Genomic DNA, 21,692 nt, shown 5'->3' on the forward strand with positions numbered 1-21,692 from the left:
AAAATTGATAGAAAGAAAAAGAAATTGTTAAGTGGACCATGATCCTTGTCTGAAAAGATTGTACGCATTCTCTTTCTTTTTCTACTTTTTCAACTATTTTGATAGTGCTACTGATGTGTTACATGAATTTTATACTCCCTCTGTTCCATAATAATTGCCACTTTTTTCTATTTTGGTTGTCTTCTTTACATTTTTTAAAACTCGTGTCCACAATAAGAGGACCATTGTTGTGCGATGGAGGGAGTAATTTCGAATTTCGAAAGTAGCACACGGTTTTAAGGATTTTTTCCGAAAGTTGGTTTTCCTCGTATGATTCCATGCGTTTCAGACATTTCCACACCACCATCATACGCTCGTCGCAGAAAAGAACACGAATTATTTCACGGAGTGCTACGCCGCCGCGCCGCGGTGCTACCTACTTCTTCGACCCACCGGCCAGTCGGGAGCCGCCGAGGCCCAAAAGCAACAAATTTACAGACTCCGACATAGTGAAATGCAACATTGCTATCACAAGCCACTTGCGCAATGGCCAATGCGACGCCGCCTTACACTTGTTCAACTCCATGCCTCGCAAATCAACGATCTCCTACAATACTATGATATCCGGTTACTTGTCTAATGGCCAATTTAAGCTAGCCCAACAGGTGTTCGATGAAATGCCTGTGAAGGGTTTGGTCACTCGGAATATAATGATAAGTGGTAATATTAAGAACAAGAATCTCGGAGCTGCACGGCGCCTGTTCGATGAAATGCCAGAGAAGGATGTTGTTTCATGGAACGCGATGTTGTCTGGGTATGCACAAAACGGGTTCTTGGATGAGGCCAGGAGAGTTTTTGATGCGATGCCGGAGAAGAATGAGATATCTTGGAATGGGATTCTTGCGGCCTACGTTCAAAATGGGAAGATGGAGGAGGCAAGGACGTTGTTTGAGAGTAAAGAGCATTGGGCGCTGGTTTCTTGGAACTGTTTAATGGGAGGTTACTTGAAGAAGAAGAGGTTTGTTGAAGCAAGACAGATTTTCGAGCGTATGCCTGTTAGAGATGAAGTTTCTTGGAATACGATGGTTACATGTTATGCACAAAATGGGAATATGAAAGAAGCAAGGAAATTGTTCGAAGAATGTCCAAGCCGTGATGTGTTCACGTGGACAGCAATGGTTTCAGGTTACATACAAAACGGGCAGTTGCATGAAGCAAGGAGGATATTTGATGAGATGCCAGAGAAAAATGTCATTTCGTGGAATGCAATGATTGCAGGATATGTGCAAAGCCAGAAAATGGATTTGGCAGGAGAGTTGTTTGAAGCAATGCCGAGCAAGAATATTAGTTCTTGGAACACTATGATAACTGGTTATGCTCAAAACAATGATATTGCCAAAGCTAGGAACTTATTTGATAGGATGCCACATAGGGATTGCATCTCTTGGGCTGCAATCATAACCGGGTACATTCAGAATGGTGATAGTGAGGGTGGATTGCGGATTTTTATTGAGGCGATGAGGGATGGGGAAAGGTTAAACAGATCTGCATTTGTTTGTGTTTTAAGTACATCTGCCGATATTGCTGCTTTTGAGCTTGGTAAGCAAATACATGGACGCGTAGTTAAAGCCGGATTTGAGTCCGGCTGCTATGTGGGAAATGCTCTTCTTTCCATGTACTGTAGGTGCGGAAGAATCAAGGAGGCCTATGAAGTTTTTGAGATAATTGAGGATAAAGACGTGATCTCGTGGAATACAATCATTACTGGTTATGCAAGACATGGCTTCGGCAAAGAGGCTCTCCAACATTTTGAGTTAATGAAACAAGCCTCTATACAACCTGATGAAGTTACAATGGTAAATTTCAATTGCATTTTCTGACTTCTTGCTTCCATTTACTGATTTACTTGAGTTGAGACTGCATTATCTCAGAATCAAATAGTTTTCTTTTGTGATGCATCCTGTCTCCAAGTTGATTAAATTTTAAGTAAAACAAAAAGGGAAAAAATGGTTCAAAAACAGAGTCAAGAAAAGATGCAATTTTATCTGAAGGAAAGAACAATGGAGGTGTGTATTAAAATCTGTCTTTCTTGATCAATTTTCCTGCAACACATTGGAGGTGTCTTTCTTGATCAATTTTCTTAAGGTAAATTTTCTATACAAGTGAGCGTGGAAGTTTTCATTGATCAATTGTTCTTTATGTGAGAAGTTCCTGTCCATCTGTTGATCAAAAGTATTGACTTGTAGAGCTTGTTTTGATATAGGTTGGTGTTCTATCTGCTTGTAGTCACACCGGCTTGGTGGACAAGGGAAAACATTACTTCTACTCCATGAGCAAAGATCATGGCATTGTGCCAAACTCAAAGCATTATACCTGCCTGGTTGATCTCCTAGGTCGAGCTGGGCGCCTAGACGAAGCTCAAAACCTAATGAAAAGCATGCCCTTTGAGCCAGATGGAGCAACGTGGGGAGCTCTCCTTGGCGCTAGTAGGATTCATGGAAATACAGAACTGGGAGAAAAGGCTGCCGAAATGATCTTTGCTTTGGAGCCATGGAATTCCGGGATGTATGTTCTTCTTTCCAACTTATACGCAGCTTCAGGGAGATGGCAAGATGTTAAGAAGATGCGTTTAAGAATGAGGGATACGGGTGTTCAGAAAACTCCAGGATATAGCTGGGTTGAAGTGCTAAACAAGATTCACACGTTTTCTGTTGGAGACTCGACCCATCCTGATAGCAGTAGCATCTATGCTTTCTTAGAAGAGTTGGATTTGCGGATGAAAGAAGAGGGATATGTTTCAGCCACAAAACTGGTACTGCATGATGTGGAGGAAGAAGAAAAGCAGCATATGCTCAAGTATCATAGTGAAAGACTAGCTGTTGCTTATGGGATTATGAAGATACCGAGTGGGAGACCTGTTTGTGTTTACAAGAACTTGCGCGTCTGTGAGGACTGCCACACGGTGATCAAGCTCATAGCCAAGATCACGGGGAGATTGATCATCTTACGTGATCCTAATCGCTTTCACCACTTCGAGGGAGGATCATGCAACTGTGGTGACTATTGGTGAATGCAGCTTCTACTTATGGGCTGATGCACATTCTTGCTCTTGAATTCCTGCAGTAAAAGAATATCAAAATAGGTAACAAATTTGCCCTCTGAAAAAAAGAAACCAGGACTGGTGAATTATAAAATTTTTGTTTCAATTTTTATATGACCTGTACACCAATTTTGTTAGTCTCATGTGAATAATACTAACATTTAGAAAGTATTCAAGAAATTTAGGTTTTTGGTGAAAAAAAAGAGAGAAAAGAAAATCGATTTAAGTGAAAGCGATCAATTTGGCCATTACTTCCTATGAAGCATAAACACGTTTTAGGTATTTAGCATTAACAAACAAAGGCGCGCATAATAGCTCACCCACGTGCTCCTCGACTAAAACGCGCATCGTCCTGCACCAGAATAAACTGAAAAATATCACCGCGTAAACCATCTATAACCAATCATCTTTTCAAAATTTCGCTTCTGATTCTGCTCCCACCTCCAACAATGGCGACTGCGCTCATCTACCATCCTCATCTCAGCAGAAACATGCTCGATTTCAAATGTTTTAACTCGCTTTCTCTGTCTAGAACTCTCAAGCAGAAATCGCCCAATCCTCGGAGCTTCTCTAGTAGGAAGCTTTTCAAGCGATTCGGAAGATTGTCTTGTTCTGCTGTTGAAGATGCGACGCAGAAACAACAAGAAATTAGTACAACCACCAATTTCAATGGTGCGTAGAAACTCTTAATTTTGTAGTTTTATTTTCACAGATACAACATGAATTGGTAATTTGTAGGAGTTAATTTGATTGCTGAATGAAAACCCTAGCTCTTTGAATAGAAATTCAGTAAGTTAGAAGTAGAACTCGAATTTCTGGCCCATTTTTTTACAGTTGGGAAGTTTGATCGTCGAATCTATTTCATCCGGTATTTATGGGAAGTGATTATGCAATCTGATCTATTTGAATCTATTTTTAATTGAAATATTTCTGTCGTTTTGGTAGAGATGTTAAAATCATTGCACAGTTTTCGTTCGAGTATCTAAAACACAAACTAGATGGAGAAATATTTGAACTACTATGATTAATCTCTGTAATTACAGAGGCTAGCAATGATGTAGAAGAAAATCCTTTTCTAAACAATAAGTTAGATGATGGGGGAAATTCCATCTACGACATTCTTTATCCGAGCAAAGAGCTTCTCCCAGACGACGTAGAAATGAGTGTATACGACCATTTAGAGGAGCTGAGGCAGAGACTAATTGTCTCAGTTTTGGCTGTTGGAGCTGCCATTGTTGGTTGTTTTGCTTTTTCAAAGGATCTCATCTTGATTCTCGAAGCTCCGATCAGTGCACAAGGCGTTCGTTTTCTACAACTTGCTCCTGGAGAATTTTTCTTCACATCTCTTAAGGTTTGTTAGTATCCTCATATATTTTGATCAGTTTAGTTTCAGTAAGACAACTGATGTTCTTGAATTTCATCATGTTGTATGAGTTAGTTTGTGATAGATATGATGAGATCATTGTTTCATTCAAGAGTTTTGATAGTTGAGAGCTTTTACTGTAATATCCATTCATGAATAGGAATGATTACCGCGTTTTTGGACTGAAACTCGAAGCAATATCATCTTCTTTTACAGGTGTCTGGATACTGTGGCCTTCTAATAGGGATCCCTGTGATACTCTACGAGATCATAGCTTTCGTTCTTCCAGGTTTAACAGTGGCGGAAAGAAGATTTCTGGGGCCGATTGTCCTAGGCTCGTCTGTCCTCTTCTATGCAGGCATCGCCTTCTCCTACCTCGTTCTCACTCCAGCCGCCCTGACATTCTTCGTTAGCTACTCCGAGGGGGCGGTTGAGTCGCTGTGGTCAATTGATCAGTACTTTGAGTTTGTGCTTGTGCTCATGTTCAGCACTGGCTTGTCTTTCCAGGTTTTCTCTCATTCTTTTATGCCAATTTGCAATGTTTGTCTACTTTTTCTTGAAATGTCTGTTTATAACATTTCCATTCATGGAATGATTTTCAGGTCCCTGTTATACAACTGCTTCTTGGACAATTGGGGTTGGTTTCTTCGGCTCAAATGCTGTCGATATGGAGATACGTTGTGGTAGGCTCAGTGGTTGCTGCAGCTGTGCTCACGCCCTCGACCGATCCTCTAACTCAGATGCTCCTCGCTGGCCCTCTTATGGGTCTCTATCTTGGTGGCGCGACGATGGTTAAAGTCATCGGGCGATAACTGTTGCTTGCAAGAATGGGCGTTTCTGGCTGTGTGCGCGCTTTGTATAAAGATTTTTGTTGGTTAAATCGTAGAATGTGTATACAGTATACGTCCATTTGAAGAAATCTTGAAATTACTTGAGCTGTTTGAAATATATAGGTGATCAGATTTCAAGATAAAATGAAGAGAAAGGATACTATTAAGTAGTGGGCCTAAATTGACGAAGAGTTGATTAAATCATATTCAAGTATCATACACACGCGTGAACCATTTTGACATTTCTTCGGACTCGAGAGTCCTATTGCAGTGGAACTCCTTTACTTTAACATATTATATCGTGAATCCCCGTGCCACTAATAATTACTAGTATTATTATTAAAATTATTTTTATGTAAATGCATATCACCTTTCAGTTACTTTACTAGTGGAGTATAATTTTTATCCCTGAATTTTCTTAAATACAAATAGACATAAAACGAACTTAGTAACTCCAATCAAATATCATTCCAAATATGCTACACTAACTTAATTCTCTTTTTTAATTCAAATATATTGTTTCACCCTAGTATAGCATAAGATGTTGACACATTAAACTACTTTTATACCATGTGTGGAATTGCTTGTTATAGAAAAATCATAAGAACACTAAATTCATATACACCTAAATAAAGGGGTACTTTTATACCAGATGTGGAATTGCTTGTTATAGAAAAATCATAAGAACACTAAATTCCTATACACCTAAATAAAGGGACGTGATCAATTGTTAACTCTCTTAAGTTGCTAACTTGTTAACTCATCGATACAGTGTATTAAAAATGTCAACATAATGAAATTAAAATGTCAACACATAATTTTGTTGAACTTCAATATAATGTATTAACATTTTAATGTTATCGTGTTAATATTTCTAATACATTGTATTGATGAGCTAACAGAGTTAGCAACTTAAATAGTAGCAATATAACGCATCCTCTAAATAAAATTTAAAAAAAATAGAATATAACTCTTATTATAAGACTAACTAACTAACAAAATAGGATTCATACGGACGGAGGGGAGTACCTATTATGCATAGAAAACGCGTGGTCCGTGAAAACAGTGGAGAAAACTGGTGGAAGATTAAAAATGAGGAGTAAATGAGTTAAATATGAGTTAAGTATGATTTGTGGCCGCCACCGTAGCTGAGAAAAACAGCAATAAACAAACCATTTACTTGTACTCCTTACTCTCAACCAAGTCTACGGTGAGAGAGAGAGAGAGATGGATGAGGGATTGGTGAGGAAGGAGGAGAGAGGAAGAAGATGGGGAGAGATATTGGAGGAGATGAAGAGATTATGTTATTTAGCAGGGCCGATGGTGGCTGTCACTCTTTCATTCTTCTTGCTCAATGTCATTTCATTGATGATGGTCGGCCACTTAGGGGAACTCCCTCTTTCCAGCACCGCCATAGCCATTTCTTTTGCTGGCGTCACTGGCTTCAGCGTCCTTGTATGCCACTCCCCCTCTCCCTCTGTTTTTTACACCTCAATGATTGCTAATTTGATGCTTTGCGGCATTTTTTTTAACTTGGTGGACTTTGTCTTTTAATTGCTAAATTTGGTAAACATTTTTTGTTTTACTTGCTAAATTTAGTAAGCACTTCTGTTCTTCAGCTCTAGTCTAGCTTTCCTCATAAATCACCTACAGAGCTGCTATCGCCTAGTCAGCTATCACTCTTGATTTAGGAGGTGCATATGCTTATTTTACTGACTTTATACATTCTAATCATTTATAAGATGTATAATATATGTTTAGATAATCGAGATAATTAGTTAAACAAAAATTGTGAGTCAAGAGAGAAAATTGAATTAGATAAATTAGGGTCAAATGAATTTATGTTTTGAGACATGTTAAGAGGATGTTTTTACAGCTTATATTGTCAGCATGGGTTAATAGCAAGTTTGTAAAAGTTACTACCTATTAAAGCCCAGATTTCAAAACTGTTAATTAGTACATGTAGATTGACTTTAGTTTCATTTATGCAAAGACTAACTATTGGTTGCAAAGCTGGGGTGTTATAATGTTCAAATCAAATACTTCAAGTAATGCATTGTTCACACTCAGTTTCCAACTTGTAGTTTCTATGATTCAACAAAGCATCAGCACACTAGATTTCAACTTCATAATACTCCTTGTTTATAGACTGAGAATTGAGAAAGAGAGCATTCATCTGATCTGAGTTTTAAGTCTTACTGCATTTTTAAGGTTCACACTGAAATTTTCACTACAATCTTGTTTCTTGAAAACTGTCTGAACTGGTGAACAACAGTTAGGTATGGCAAGTGCTCTAGAGACGATCAGCGGGCAAGCTTTCGGAGCTAAGCAATATGAGAGGGTCGGAACTCAGACTTACACTGCCATCGCCTCTCTGCTCTTGGTCTGCTTTCCCATGTCTCTCCTGTGGATATACATGGGAGACTTGCTCAAATTGGTTGGCCAAGACCCTCAGATTTCTCACGAGGCCGGGAGGTTCTCAGTGTGCCTAATCCCAGCTCTCTTTGGATACGCAGCTCTCCAGCCCCTCATTCGTTACTTCCAGATGCAGAGCTTGATCTGGCCCATGCTCGTTAGCTCGTGCACCACCCTCTGCTTCCATGTGCCCGTGTGTTGGGTGCTCGTCTACAAAACAGGGTTGGAGAATCTCGGAGGTGCAGTCTCCATTGGCCTCTCTATGTGGTTGAATGTCACCATTTTAGGTCTGTATATGTGGTACTCGCCCGACTGCCAGAAAACAAGAGCTCCAATCTCGTGTATGATATTCGAGATCAACGGGATTAAGGAGTTCTTCCGCTTTGCAGTGCCTTCTGCTGTTATGATTTGGTGAGTTGCTTGTTATTGTGTCATTTGTCTTGTATTGTTAGAGCCTCATGTTATGGAATATGGTGATTTTGTAGTCTGGAGTGGTGGTCGTACGAGCTGATGATCTTGATGTCGGGGCTATTACCAAATCCCCAACTTGAGAGCTCCGTACTGTCTGTGTGGTATGTGAACCATTTTTATCGTGAGAACATATGCAAGAAATATGAATAAATTCATTGCAACCAGTTCTCAAGTTCTCACTTGAAAGAATGTTTTTATTCGAACCTTCTCGTACGAAAACAATTACTTCAATTTTTCCAGTCCTAGCGTGTGTTTTCGGACTCATTAATAACTATCCCTTTTTCAACAGCCTAAACACTATCTCAACGCTGTATGCAATACCGTTTGGATTTGCTGGTGCAGCGAGGTATATTAGCAACACAACCAACCAACACTTTGTGTGTCATTAATTTAGGTTTTAATGCTCGATTTTTTATCTTCAGTACTAGGATTTCAAATGAGCTGGGAGCCGGGAGGCCGGAGGGGGCCCAGCTCTCTGTCAGGGCGCTAATGCTGCTTGCTGGTGTGTGCGCGTTGAGTATAAGTTCATGTGTGTTTGCTAGCCGGGATGTTTTTGGATACATTTTCAGCAATGAGAAGGAAGTCGTGGACTACGTTGCTTACATGGCACCGCTTCTCTGTCTGTCTATTATAACGGACAATCTCCAAGGATGTCTTTCTGGTAATCATCTGCTTCCTCAAGGACTTCTTTGAATTGATACAAAAATAACATAATTGTGACGCATGTAACGTAATAGAATCATTTAACGAGGTCGTTCTCGATTTTAAAAAAAAGAGCATATCATAATCAAGTGTGCCATGTGCTGAGTTTGCAGGGGTTGCTAGGGGATGCGGGTGGCAGCACATTGGCGCCTATATCAACCTTGCATCGTTTTATCTATTCGGAATCCCTATCGCGATTGCACTGACGTTTTGGTTTAATTTTAGAGGGGTTGGCCTCTGGATCGGGATATTATCCGGTGCAACGCTTCAGACGATTTTGCTCTCGCTAATAACCATTTTCACAAATTGGGAGAAACAAGTATGTTTTCTTCGTTTGTTTCTAAATAGTTGTGACATTACTATGAACCGTGGGTATACATTGCTAACTATGTTTTCTTTTAAGAAAAATACTAAGTTTGGATTGTGAGTTGTGACCAATCTTTATTTATGTTGTAGGCTGCTAAAGCAAGAGAGAGGTTATTCAAGGAGGAGATTGCACTTCTTTCATGAAGGAGGAAAGGGAATTTAAATTTTGTAATAGTCATAATAATACTATCCCCAGGTTTGTTTGACATTTGAAATTTTAAGTGGAGTATATGTTTTTTTGAACTGTGCATCATTATTTTGAAATATAATGCAACGTTATCAATTTCATATGTCAATTTGCTCTTCTTTTAATGTATCTTGTTGATTTTTTTTTTTAAAAATTTTGCTTCTTCTCCATCTTTGATTCGATTTGGAAAATGATGCATACCAAATCTGTCTATTTAATAACGGTTGTAAACGAATATATCGTTTCTTTAGCAAGACTATGTAATTCATGATGGATCCTTATGTATCACAATGATAAAAAAGTGTAGAAATCAAATCAACATGAGTTACCATACCATCATAATTTTGATATTTATTACACTAATCACAGGATTAATTTATTACTGCATGATGTAACACAGGTTATGGAATCGAAAGTTAATTTAATTAGGCTTTGATAATTTCTTTTACAAGTATATTTGATAATTTCTTTTACAAGTTTAAATTAACATTATATTCGTCAAAATTACTAGTACAAAATAATCTTAACATGAGCAAATTATTGTTTGTACTACTACAAAAAAATAGAAAAATAAATGAAAATTGTTGAGGACAGAGTCAATAGCCCTTAAGCGCCACGTGTCATATTTGAACCCATTCACATTTCCTTGATCCTTTTTTATCTGCTTACCCGAAAACGGTACCCCGTCGCAACAGCACAGTAAAAATAAAACAGGTTAAAAAGTTAAAAAAAAATTAAAGTCCACTCCTCTTTCACTCCAGATTATAACCCCCTTTGACACAAACCCTAGCACCCATTTCTCCTCACCATTTCTCCAATCTCTCCAAATCTCTATCATCAACTCCTCCGCCATGGCTTCCCGGAGGCTCCTGGCCTCGTTCCTCCGATCCGCCGCCGCTCGCCGACCTAGATCTCCAATCCCCTCGGCCCCGAGGCCTAGCTCTCGGCCTTCACCCGCCGGCCACTTCCTCCACCGCTTCGCCAGCCACTACGCCACATCGGCAGCTCCGGCTGCTCCTCCCTCTAAGGCGCCATCCAATGACGGCCACACTGGGAAGATCACTGACGAGTTCACCGGAAAAGGCGCGATCGGGAAGGTCTGCCAGGTCATCGGTGCCGTCGTCGATGTGAGATTCGACGACGGTTTGCCCCCGATTCTGACGGCGCTTGAGGTTCTGGATAACCAGATCAGGCTTGTGCTTGAGGTGGCTTCTCACTTGGGTGAGAGTGTGGTGAGATGCATTGCTATGGATGGAACTGAAGGGCTTGTTAGAGGCCAGCGCGTGCTGAACACGGGGTCTCCAATTACTGTGAGTTTTAATGTGTTGACGTCGTATTGGATTTACATTTTTTTTAATTTTGATTTTGTTATTGAGCTTCTGTTTTGTTATATTGTTTGAATTAGTGTTTTGTTCTTAAGGATTATAATGAAATCGAGTTGAATTGATTTGTATTATATTGGTTTTATCCGGGTGTTTTGTTTGATGGTTAGATCTGAGGATAAGCTATTCGTTTCTCATGGTCAATTGATGATAAATGAGCTTTTTTTAAAAAGCTTTGATTTATCATAATAAGTCTTTTTGTTCATACATGGACGTGTCTGAGATTTAAGCTTTCTTAACTTTATAATTTCATCAAAGCAATGCGTCTGTTGCTCTCGATGACACATTTGGTCACTTGACTGAAATTATATGATCTAGTTAAAAGTTTATATACTGCCATGGGGGTGACAATTTGTTGGTTTCCTGATATTGATTGGGGTTACTTAACTTGAGCAATTTCCACTGGCCCTTGCTTACCTAGAATCAGGTGTAAAATGACACTTTTGGTTGTCAACTGTGCCAATTGCTCAAGTCATTGTTGTAGGTATCTTGTCGATTAACGATTATATTGCATGGTTGTAGGTTCCTGTTGGTAGGGCCACTCTAGGTCGCATCATTAATGTCATTGGAGAGCCCATTGACCACAAGGGTGATCTTAGTAAGTAATATTGCCTTTTGGGAAGAAGTCATTTCTTGTTGGTGATTGGAAAAAATGAAGCTTTACCAATGAACTGTTGTTATGCAGAGACTGAGCACTTCTTACCCATTCACCGTGAAGCTCCATCCTTTGTGGAGCAATCTACCGAACAAGAAATTCTTGTCACTGGTATCAAGGTACTTTTGTACTGGTCATTGCAGAGATCCTCTTGAACGACCAAATCTACCTCATTCTTCTCAATCTCAGTGGGTTTCTCTTAGACATTACTTTTCTAATTTTGTATTGGAAATTCCAGGTTGTCGACCTACTTGCACCTTACCAAAGAGGAGGAAAGATTGGGCTTTTTGGTGGTGCTGGTGTTGGAAAGACAGTGCTTATCATGGAGCTGATCAACAATGTTGCCAAAGCTCATGGTTAGTTCTTGTCGGATTTCTGCATTTTAGTGATGCATCGCTAAACAAATATCTCATTGTTGTTGCTGGTTTGTCTGTCAGGTGGTTTCTCTGTCTTCGCTGGTGTGGGAGAACGTACGCGTGAGGGTAATGACTTGTACCGGGAAATGATTGAAAGTGGTGTCATTAAGCTAGATGAGAAGCAGGTCAGCAACTCAGCAATGCTTATTCTGGATGTTTTCTGTTATCCAGTTTGGTATTACCTTTTTACTGAGGTTTTGTTATCTTACTTGTTCAGGCTGAGAGCAAATGTGCTCTTGTCTATGGTCAAATGAATGAGCCCCCGGGTGCTCGTGCTCGTGTTGGACTTACTGGATTGACTGTGGCTGAACATTTCCGTGATGCTGAGGGGCAGGATGTGCTTCTGTTTATTGATAACATTTTCCGTTTCACCCAAGTAGGCTTAATTTGTTATAACTATTCATTGTTTAGCCATTTTGTATTTTGCATGTTGCTGATGTTACGTGTTGTGTTTAATATTTTTCCAGGCCAACTCTGAAGTGTCTGCTTTGCTTGGACGTATTCCTTCTGCTGTCGGTTATCAGCCTACTTTGGCTACTGATCTTGGAGGTCTTCAAGAACGTATTACTACGACCAAGAAGGGTTCTATTACATCAGTCCAAGCTATTTATGTGCCAGCTGACGATTTGACAGATCCTGCTCCTGCAACCACCTTCGCTCACTTGGATGCCACCACTGTGTTATCACGATCGGTATGTATATATTGTTTATAACTTGCTTCAAGAAATTTTACGAACGTTTTTTTATTTATTTATTATTTTTCTGCCTGTACTTGTAGATTTCTGAGCTTGGTATTTATCCTGCTGTCGATCCTCTGGATTCAACATCTCGCATGCTTTCCCCACACATATTGGGAGAGGGACACTACAATACAGCTCGTGGTGTCCAGAAAGTTTTGCAGAACTACAAGAATCTTCAAGATATTATTGCCATTCTCGGAATGGATGAGCTCAGTGAAGATGACAAATTGACTGTTGCACGTGCTCGTAAGATCCAACGATTTTTGAGCCAGCCTTTCCATGTCGCAGAAGTTTTCACGGGTGCCCCAGGAAAGTATGTTGAGTTGAAGGAGAGCATCACCAGTTTCCAGGTAAATATTGTTACACTCCTGTCTTTCATGAGATCAGTAATTCTTATTTGGTACCGTTTGTCAAGGTGCTGTTGCTATGATACAGAGTGGATGTGTATATTTCTATTTTCCTTCTGTTTATATTATGCTGATAGACTTGTTAATTTATGCACCACTGAATTACATGGTTCATATATGATCGTTATTTGATGTGTCTCTCTTGATTGTTCTGTAACAGGGAGTCTTGGATGGTAAGTATGATGACCTTTCAGAACAGTCATTTTACATGGTTGGAGGAATCGAGGAGGTGATTGCCAAGGCTGAGAAGATTGCCAAGGAGTCTGCTGCTTAGATATAGGTCAAACTTTCTCTTTTGATGACATCTTGTTCTGCGCTGCTGATAATTGCAAAAATAATTTAGCTCTTGGCAATGCAAATGCCCACATGAAAGATTTTTCTATTTTTGGGGATATTACATTTCTGTTTTTGTTCTATATGTGCGGGAAAATGTTACAATGGCTCTCTGCCAAGCCCCCTATCCGATTGTCTTGTCGTGTGACATAATAAGCTGGGGGGACATCGGCAGACTTGTATATTTTTGCTTCAAGTTGTTTCCTGAGAATCGGATTCACCCCACTGCTATGTTGTTTCAATGTGTTTGAATATCTCAGTGTCTTTGACATGTTTACATTTCTGTTGTCAGAGGAAATGATTCAGCTTTCTTCATTGTGAAATCTCAATTGATTTGTTAAAAATCGGAAGATTGTGTTTGAAGTTCACTGTTATGGCTCCTGAGATTTATTTGAAATTCAGCTACAGTTTTAATGTTGATCCCACATGGTTATTTAAATGATAATATCAACCATTGATATTGTACCTACTACCGTGCACGCACTTATCAAAAATTCTAGAGACAGTATATTAGCCTATTTACGAACAAAAATTCAAATGAAAGCATGTTATTAGGGTACATGTCTTGTTTCAGTAGGATACATTCTGAAGGTTTCATCACCATATTTTATGAAGCATGTTATACTATTGGACTTCCAGAAAACCGTAAAATGAGACTTAGTAGTATTAGTTATTCCCAGCTCAAGACACGTAAATAGTGATGTGAATTTAGATCCAATAAACTCTAAAATAGTGTAGTAACAAAAATCATTGGTTCTGTTGGGAGTATTATTAAATATAAATCCCGACACATTGCCAATCCTAGTTGCCAAATTAAGAGAGAATCGCATTCAAATGACAATTGGCTATTATTACTCCAATTACATAACTAAGTAAATTAAGTCATTGACTAATAATTTACCAATTCGGTTTCTCTAACCTGTACATTGGTTTCTCACGATTTGTTTTCTATACAAGTTATACCTATTTGATTATTGAGGTTGATATAGATTCATAGTCAAGCACTTGAGAAAGATCGCAGTCAATTTTATAACAAACGAATGTAACGTTCCAAAGCAGATGACAAATTTGAAAGTAGTCAAGATACAAACATTCTAAGAATCAATGACCATGGAAGTTTCGTGCTAGCCTAGCACAATAAATTATCAAGATAACTAAAGCAAATGGTCAGTGGTTTCTATGGCTTTCCATAACATCTAATCTTGGCCATTTATACTGGCATTTTCAGGTGCATTACTATCTTCAATACGCTGCAAGGCTTCATCTTTGTTGGGTGTCATCAGCTCATGTGACCGTTGGCGACCATTAGTGTGATCATGGTGGTCGCCTTTTCTGTTGTCATCATCAGATGATCTCCCCAGAGATATGCTCCTCCTACCCCACCGGTGCCTATCAGAATCAGACTTGTGCTCATTACGCTGTTCCCTTCTGCCCGTCTCCTCCTCACTCCAATCAGAATCACGCGCTCGTCCATGATGATGATGGCGGTGGTGATGTTTGTGATGCTTTCTATTGCTTTTTCTTCGAACAGCATGACCATCCTCGTCACTGTCAGAATCAGAACTTGAAGCTGAGTGTGAATCATGCCTGCGTTTCCTATGGCCATGCCGCCTCCTTTTCTCTCCGAAGTCGCTGCTATATCCATCACTGCTGTCGCCATCAGATCTCTTTGGCTTCTTCCTCAATTTCCTATCCTTCCTCTTCTCCTCCTCCAAGTCGTACTCATCGCTGCTTTCATCATCAGAGTCATATGATCGTCTCTTTGGCTTCCTCTTGGATTTCCTATTCTTCCTCTTCTCATGGTCTGAATCTGAATGGCTGTGCCTTCTTCGCTTCTTGTGGGACTTGCTAGTCCTCTTTCTCTCCTCACTACGATCACTATCACTGTCGCTATCAGACACTGATGCAGACCTTCCCTTGTGCTTGGCAGCTTTTGCCATCCTCGCCTTGGCTTCAGCATCAGCCCGTGCCTTTGCAGCAGCTTCTAGCTTTTGTTCCCATTTCAGGGGTGCTTCCTTCTTCGCCAAAACTCTCTTTTTCTTCTCCTCGACAAGCTGCATAAATTTCTTGGCATCCATAAACACAAGTCTCGCTGCATTTGGTATGATGACGACGACCAGAAGTGCATCTCAAAGAGAGAAGGAAATAATGTTAGTTCCTCCAGCACTAACACCAGACTATCAAGATGTAATGCTAGTAACAAATACTACTAGAAATCGGATTCCACATCTGCCAGCAACTTAAGTAGCAAAATTAAACCAATCAAATCAGTTCAAGGTTCAACATATACAACTACAAGAAACTTATCATGTCTATGGCAGTTCAAATTCTTGATCCTAAGTCTAAGTGAATAAATTCAACCAATTAAATCAGTTTAAGATTCAGCATATACAACACAACTATCACAAACTTATCATGTCTATGCGTATTCAAATTACTGTTCCTAACTGACAAATTTCAACCAATCAAATTACCTTGGAAACACAACAATATTCTAGAATCGCAAAATATATAGCTAAACAGCAAAATACGATCTCTAATAGTAGCACGTTTCTCACCTTTTGACAACCAAGGGATTTCACAAAAGCCCAAGAGTAAGACCACCTCTCCGCCCTCAACTGTTCAAACAAGAACATAAGCTTCAAATTATAACTAGTAACCTAGATTTTTTGGGGGGAAAACCAGTCAAAACACAAAATTGAAGAGGTCGATTTCACACTATTTAAAACATAAATCGGCAGTTCAAAGATTCGGTCTTTTGGCAAAACCCTAAATTTTAACAATCCGTTCGCAAAGAAACTACAAATCCAAGGCAAAACAAGAAACAAGTAGTAAAAAGAGACGGAATTCGAGAATCCGCACCTGAAAAAAAAAACAGATCCAGATGAAATTGGAGGAGGAGCTGATGTTCTTGACTAATCTCGTGAGCTGATTGACCTTTTCTTTCTCTGGAACGTTCCCGAATTCAAATTTCAGACACGATGACTAACCCATTCTGCAAAACATATTTATACCCATCATATAATAAAACAATATAAATTTAAATTCTCTAGTATACCTAGTAATTTTTCCTAAACTAGTCAGATTACTTATTTCATAAATTTATTTAGGAAAAATTGTGAATTAAATCATCATTTTTGTTTGACTTTTGTCAATTCCATAACTTATAAAAACAACTAATTAAAATCACAGTTTTGATACATTTCTCAATTATCTCATTCAATTAAAATTTTGATAAAATTGGTTGTGACTTTCACCGGTTATATAATAATCATCTAAAATCGATCATCATAATATAGAGCAAGGTTAAATTTATCTAAAGGGAAGCATGATGATGACACCATAGTTAAAATGACAACTTAGGCAAACAATCTTCAATACAAAATCAGAGCACTATAGTGACACTATAGTTAAAATGACAACCTAGATAAGCAATTTGCGATACACAGGCAATCAATATGAGATACGTGGGCAAACAATCTACAATATACAGGCAAACAACTCGACATATGGTTCCAAACAATCTACGATACGAAATCAAAGATAATCAAGCAATATGCGATACATAGACAAGCAAGTCTGCCACGTGACATGCTAAGGTTTAATCTACTTCTAAATCTAAGAATTCTCATTGTTAGTACATCATCATTTTAGTTGTGGTTGTCATTTTAGTATAACCCTGTATCCAAAAGTTAACTAAAAATTGTGATTTAAATGACAGATTTCATCAAAATTTTAATTGTATAGGATAATTGAAAAATATTAAAATTACTATGATTTGATTAGTCACTTTTGTAAGTCATGGGATGGACTAGAAATCAACAAAAAATTTTGATTTAAATGGCAACTTTCCATTTATTCAATGCCGATACGCATAGAATACTTGGAAAAATAATTAATTAATATTAATACTAACATAATAGAAAATTCGAAATTTCGAAATTCCAGCGTTCAATCTGAATAAACTGAATACTTAATTATATTTACAGTGTAATTTAGTAACAACACCCACTATAAAGGCATCGATTCGCCACCCAATCGATCGGCGCCTATTGTAGCCAGACCGCCAATCGACGACCTCCTCCCACCGACATGCTCCCATCCACGCCCGGATGCGATCGTCGGTCATTGCGGCGCGCACCGCCGATCTTGCGGCCATTTTTTTTTAATTACAGTTTTCTTTTATCATTTCACTTCCCGCATCTATTTCATTTTTACTTTACACCCCTCCATTCTCTCATCTCTAAAATGTTTCTCTCTCTCTAGCAATGACTTCTGATGGTAGTCCCAAAAATTTCGGGGAAAACCAATAGCATGGTGGTCACCCATACCCCGGCTTCCCTCTGTACATCGGAGGTCCCCCATACCCCAACTTCCCTCCGTACCAAGGCCATGTCTACGTCGGTGCTAGTAGACCGTTAACTCCGCATGCATCACAAAATTACCGCCATAGGAGCTACGGATGAGGGTATGACCCGCATTACGGCGACAAAGGCTATGGCCAAGCATGCACGGTACCCTCGGTTCAAATGAATCCAACATGGTTCCCGATTTCAGCACCGACAACTACAACTTGTTGGACATAGAGCCATCTCCTACCAAAGAGGATCCCACTCCCCCGCCGAAGGAAAAGGGTAGGGGGTGTCTGAGCCCGTGCCCAAACGGAAAGAAAAGAGGGTGAACTACACCCCAGCGGAGTCAATGGCCCTGGCTCGGTGTTGGGTCGACATTTCTGAGGACCCGATTGCATCCAACATACTAATGAATGAAGGGTTATGGGGTGTATCACGACTAGATACGCTGAAACGAAGCCTCCAGAGGCAAATGCCCACAATCTTGACCAACTCCGAAAGTATTGGGAGCGCATGAAAGCCGAAATTGGCAGATGGCAGGGTCTATACGAAAATCACATGTGGATGATGGGCAGCGGCCAAAACTATGGCGATGTCAAAGAGTTGATGATGGAGGAGTATTTGCTCAACGGTGTGTCTCCCCCTTCAAGCACTGGGAGACTCGACAGATTCTGAAAGATATCCCCACATTTCGATCGGGAATGGATCCGAACGTGCCGAAAAGGTTGCGTCTCAATAGACTCGGGGCTACAGCAACATCAATTGTCACGACCACAACTCCCTAGTGCTAGTGAGCGTAGCTATTTCACGACTAAACAATTTACAATAATCAAGGGACAACATAAAAGGGGTGAAATCACTTAAAGCAATAGTCTCAAAGGCATATGGGTACATAGTCAAAATGAATTCAGCGTATCAAGACTAAGTTCATAACTTTCTAGAACATAACTTTAGATTGCAGCGGAAGAGTCCAAGACAAAATAGCACGTATGAAGACATGCTACTTTGGGCTACCTAACTACTTATTTAAAATTCTTGTCCCAACACCTTCGCCTGCTCGTCCACGTTCAATCTGCACATTTAAAAATAACATGCAGGGCTGAGTATTTGATATACTCAGTGGGCACATTGCCAAAAATAGTTCTATCTTTAATTGTCAATGCCACAGTTGAGTGATCACGGGGTTTTACTTAAAAGACCCGAGTCACTAAATACTTTCCTTTTCATTAAAATTTGATTGCGCAATCACGTAACATAGATATACCATATCTGAACCTTGTGTGAACCGGGAATGTGGCCACATTCCACGACGGTCACTGGACCGGCCAACTCCTTTGTTAGCTCACGATCCCCTTATGTGTACACTAGTCCGAGTAGGGTTTGCGGCCTTAATGGGACCCGAATTCGATTTAACTTAAATTGGCATAGCCAAGCAGATAGGTAATCATAAAACAAAACATGGCATGACAACATACTTGAGCAAAGATTCACATTTTCATAATGAAATCACGTTTTGAAAGAAATGCCCACCTCAAAAGCTAAAGCTCCTTCCGAAATTTCCTTAACTTGGCCTTAGATGACGTTCGTAGACGCCCCTTTAGGAAATAACATAGTACTTAATTAGATTTTGGGATATCCATTAAGCTTAGACATGAATGCATCCTAAGTGCGTGGTCATTTTATTCTTTCTCTTAATTTTCTAGAAGAGCTCTAGAATTCTTGAATATTAATTAAATCAGTAGATTTAATTAAATCGGGAAAATTATTCGCTTAACTAGAGGGTGCTACCTCCTACGCCATTTATTTAAGTACTAAAAAAAAAATAGGTTCGAGGTCTATTCATCATTAGCGTATCATAATTTCTTAAAATTAATTATTTGAGCACTCATACTAAATCCCGGGAAATTTAGACTTATCCTCGTGGAAATAATTAGCGGACCATTAATTATTAAATCCACAACATAGTAAGGCCCATGATTTAATTAGATCCCTCATACTTACTTTAATTTAATTAGTGGCCCAACCTAAAACTTAATTGGTGAAGTGGCCCAAAAAGAAAATAGCCAACTTAAACATGAGTCCACCAAGCCTGGCCCAAACTAAACACTCCCCCATATCCATCGTTCTCTCTCATTTCATCAAAATCAAAAATCCCCAAATTGAAAGAACAACCCTAGCTCCTTCTCCCTCCTTCCTCTCGGTGGAATCGCCGCCCCACCTAGTCGCCGGAGTACCGCCGGCTCCAGCTCCCCAGCGTCACCGGTTCACCGGCGAAACCCTCCGCCGTCACCGTCTGCTGCTGCTCTCACCCCCGTCGCTCCCTCTGTCTCTCTCTCTCTCTCTCTCTGTGACAGAAACGACTCCTCTTTCCATCTCTCGCATTTTCCGGCGATTTCACCGATAGGGGAGGGGGTGTCGCCTCTCTTCCACGGCGTCACTTTCTTCCATGTCGGCCCTCGCTGTCGCTTCGCGCGGACGCCGTCGGCTGTGCAGCGGTGCATGCAGGCGGTCACGCCTGCCTAGCTCTCCTTGCTGGCGTTTGACACTGTTCGCCACCGTCCAGAGCTGGGCAGCCGCCGCCACCGTCCTTCACGAGTCGCCGTTGCTGTTGCGCTGGACAGCCACCACCTCGCCGACCGATGTACGGTGGGACAGCCGCTGCTGGAGCTGTTCAGCCGGGGCAACCTGCTGCCCGTGGAGTCCCCGCGGCTGCCCTCCTGGCCTCGCCGTCTACGGTGGTCTCCGAGGGAGCCCCTCGGTCTTAAAGCTACGTTCTTATACTTCCTTTCATTACTAAGTATTTTGTTGAGACTTGGGCAGTAGCTATGTTGGAGACCTTTTGATTATTGTGTTTTGAGGATGTGATCTTGGAGATAAATTTAGCTCACTGGAAAGAATCTTTACATATATATATGCTACTGTAAATTTTGCATTTTGAACATGAAAACTGAAGTGCTTCTATCGGCTGAAGTTTTGTTGTAAAAACTTATAATTACTGTGTTGTGGTTTAAAGTCTATCATGATGTGCCTAATATTTGATGTTCTAGAATGGATGTAATAAAATGGATGTGGTGATTACCTCTTTGAGTGGCTGGCGGATTTTGGTTCAAGCTGGTGGTGCAAGGGAGCTCCGTCACTCCTTTCCTTACTATTACTCTTCTTACTCACTCTCTAACTCTCCTTACTGCTGGAAACTTTGAAGTATGTGAAAGGGAGTTCATATGTAGTGTGGAGGGGTTTTTATAGGTTGATTTTGTGTACCTTAGGAGGAGTTTAATGAGGCTGATCTTGTTTGGTTTCTTGCCCAGCATATCTCTTGTTCTTGATCCTCAAAGCAGCCTTCTACTTGACACATTTTGGTGTTACTTGGAGTACTAGGTGTTTGACTAATTAATTTAACTTGTTCTCACATGCTCTCTTAGTACTTTAGTTTTTATAGCTCTATTTGTTTGCAAGCTGCAGGAAATCTCTTACTTCCTTGATCTCTACTACTCTTGATTAAAGAAACTTGGTGTTTTGCTTAGGACAAAGGACTTCTCATTTACTTATTTTGGTGGTTTGTGTGACTAGGAAAGGCTGATGTGCAGGCTGTTTTGGAGGTGAGTGCAAGGCAGATTTGACTTGCTATTTTTGGTGAGTCCTTAATCCTCCATAGCTAAAAGAGATGTTGTTTCTTTCCCTTAGAGGTAGCCCCTAAATATTCCTTCTTTCTTAGCAACTAACACTTGTTTTTTTTTTATCTTGCAGGAGGAAGAAAACCATTTGGCTGCCACTTAGCTGTCTCGAAGAGTGGTTCGCTGCCCTGGGCCCGGTGGCCGATCAGATACGGGCCGCGACTTTCGGCCCGGAAGAGGAGGCCCGATGCCATTTGTTCCATGCACACTTTTGTCTTTTTAGTTGTTCATTTTATTGCCTATGTAACGCTATTCGAAAAATTCGTGATATTCTATAACGTATTTCCCATTGTTTAGTTCATTTGATTACTTTAGCTTTT

At 40.1% G+C, this 21,692-nt stretch overlaps 5 protein-coding genes and 1 long non-coding RNA gene across 9 annotated transcripts; 5 read left to right on the forward strand and 1 right to left on the reverse strand.

The window, feature by feature from the left end:
* The first annotated feature begins 41 nt into the window (after positions 1-41).
* LOC125188148 (putative pentatricopeptide repeat-containing protein At5g52630) lies at positions 42-3,193 on the forward strand. Its single transcript, XM_048084894.2, has 2 exons — positions 42-1,835; positions 2,243-3,193. The coding sequence occupies exons 1-2, from the start codon at positions 318-320 to the stop codon at positions 3,047-3,049; spliced, it is 2,325 nt and encodes a 774-aa protein (XP_047940851.1). The 5' UTR covers positions 42-317; the 3' UTR covers positions 3,050-3,193.
* A 261-nt stretch (positions 3,194-3,454) lies between these two features.
* LOC125188149 (sec-independent protein translocase protein TATC, chloroplastic-like) lies at positions 3,455-5,390 on the forward strand. Its single transcript, XM_048084895.2, has 4 exons — positions 3,455-3,751; positions 4,123-4,430; positions 4,659-4,949; positions 5,045-5,390. The coding sequence occupies exons 1-4, from the start codon at positions 3,529-3,531 to the stop codon at positions 5,252-5,254; spliced, it is 1,032 nt and encodes a 343-aa protein (XP_047940852.1). The 5' UTR covers positions 3,455-3,528; the 3' UTR covers positions 5,255-5,390.
* A 955-nt stretch (positions 5,391-6,345) lies between these two features.
* Positions 6,346-9,522, forward strand: LOC125191227 (protein DETOXIFICATION 14-like). Its single transcript, XM_048088742.2, has 7 exons — positions 6,346-6,727; positions 7,548-8,098; positions 8,173-8,259; positions 8,448-8,504; positions 8,581-8,819; positions 8,974-9,179; positions 9,317-9,522. The coding sequence occupies exons 1-7, from the start codon at positions 6,500-6,502 to the stop codon at positions 9,368-9,370; spliced, it is 1,422 nt and encodes a 473-aa protein (XP_047944699.1). The 5' UTR covers positions 6,346-6,499; the 3' UTR covers positions 9,371-9,522.
* Positions 9,523-10,184: 662 nt separating this feature from the next.
* LOC125188201 (ATP synthase subunit beta, mitochondrial) lies at positions 10,185-13,600 on the forward strand. The gene is made up of 9 exons (XM_048084959.2): positions 10,185-10,723; positions 11,318-11,393; positions 11,481-11,569; positions 11,689-11,806; positions 11,888-11,991; positions 12,084-12,242; positions 12,334-12,558; positions 12,645-12,956; positions 13,174-13,600. The coding sequence occupies exons 1-9, from the start codon at positions 10,265-10,267 to the stop codon at positions 13,285-13,287; spliced, it is 1,656 nt and encodes a 551-aa protein (XP_047940916.1). The 5' UTR covers positions 10,185-10,264; the 3' UTR covers positions 13,288-13,600.
* A 751-nt stretch (positions 13,601-14,351) lies between these two features.
* On the reverse strand, positions 14,352-16,366 carry LOC125190633 (uncharacterized). Of its 4 annotated transcripts, none has more exons than XM_089058371.1 (3): positions 16,209-16,366; positions 15,905-15,964; positions 14,352-15,438 (listed from the first exon to the last, which is right to left on the reverse strand). In XM_089058371.1, the coding sequence occupies exon 3, from the start codon at positions 15,422-15,424 to the stop codon at positions 14,543-14,545; it is 882 nt and encodes a 293-aa protein (XP_088914497.1). In that variant the 5' UTR covers positions 15,425-15,438; positions 15,905-15,964; positions 16,209-16,366; the 3' UTR covers positions 14,352-14,542. The 4 variants fall into 4 exon arrangements, with proteins under 4 accessions (XP_088914497.1, XP_088914496.1, XP_088914499.1 ...); XM_089058370.1 differs by having other exon boundaries at positions 14,352-15,474; XM_089058373.1 differs by lacking the exon at positions 15,905-15,964 and having other exon boundaries at positions 16,209-16,321.
* A 3,485-nt stretch (positions 16,367-19,851) lies between these two features.
* LOC125187777 (uncharacterized) lies at positions 19,852-21,668 on the forward strand. The gene is made up of 2 exons (XR_007170662.2): positions 19,852-21,331; positions 21,446-21,668. It is a non-coding gene; the product is annotated as an uncharacterized LOC125187777 (long non-coding RNA).
* Positions 21,669-21,692: the final 24 nt, after the last annotated feature.

The sequence above is a fragment of the Salvia hispanica genome, chromosome 5 (assembly GCF_029641045.1).
Source record: "Salvia hispanica isolate PSC_SH4W2 chromosome 5, Shi_PSC_v1, whole genome shotgun sequence".
NCBI classification, from domain to species: Eukaryota; Viridiplantae; Streptophyta; class Magnoliopsida; order Lamiales; family Lamiaceae; genus Salvia; species Salvia hispanica.

Coding starts and splice junctions, on each gene's coding strand:
- LOC125188148 (XM_048084894.2), top strand. CDS start 318: ATGCGTTTCAGACATTTCCACACCACCATCATACGCTCGTCGCAGAAA. Junction 1,836..2,242: donor AACCTGATGAAGTTACAATG/GTAAATTTCAAT, acceptor GTTTTGATATAG/GTTGGTGTTCTATCTGCTTG.
- LOC125188149 (XM_048084895.2), top strand. CDS start 3,529: ATGGCGACTGCGCTCATCTACCATCCTCATCTCAGCAGAAACATGCTC. Junction 4,431..4,658: donor TTTTCTTCACATCTCTTAAG/GTTTGTTAGTAT, acceptor CTTCTTTTACAG/GTGTCTGGATACTGTGGCCT. Junction 4,950..5,044: donor GCACTGGCTTGTCTTTCCAG/GTTTTCTCTCAT, acceptor AATGATTTTCAG/GTCCCTGTTATACAACTGCT.
- LOC125191227 (XM_048088742.2), top strand. CDS start 6,500: ATGGATGAGGGATTGGTGAGGAAGGAGGAGAGAGGAAGAAGATGGGGA. Junction 8,099..8,172: donor CCTTCTGCTGTTATGATTTG/GTGAGTTGCTTG, acceptor GTGATTTTGTAG/TCTGGAGTGGTGGTCGTACG. Junction 8,260..8,447: donor AGCTCCGTACTGTCTGTGTG/GTATGTGAACCA, acceptor CTTTTTCAACAG/CCTAAACACTATCTCAACGC.
- LOC125188201 (XM_048084959.2), top strand. CDS start 10,265: ATGGCTTCCCGGAGGCTCCTGGCCTCGTTCCTCCGATCCGCCGCCGCT. Junction 11,807..11,887: donor CAATGTTGCCAAAGCTCATG/GTTAGTTCTTGT, acceptor TTTGTCTGTCAG/GTGGTTTCTCTGTCTTCGCT. Junction 12,243..12,333: donor ACATTTTCCGTTTCACCCAA/GTAGGCTTAATT, acceptor ATATTTTTCCAG/GCCAACTCTGAAGTGTCTGC.
- LOC125190633 (XM_089058371.1), bottom strand. CDS start 15,424: ATGGATGCCAAGAAATTTATGCAGCTTGTCGAGGAGAAGAAAAAGAGA.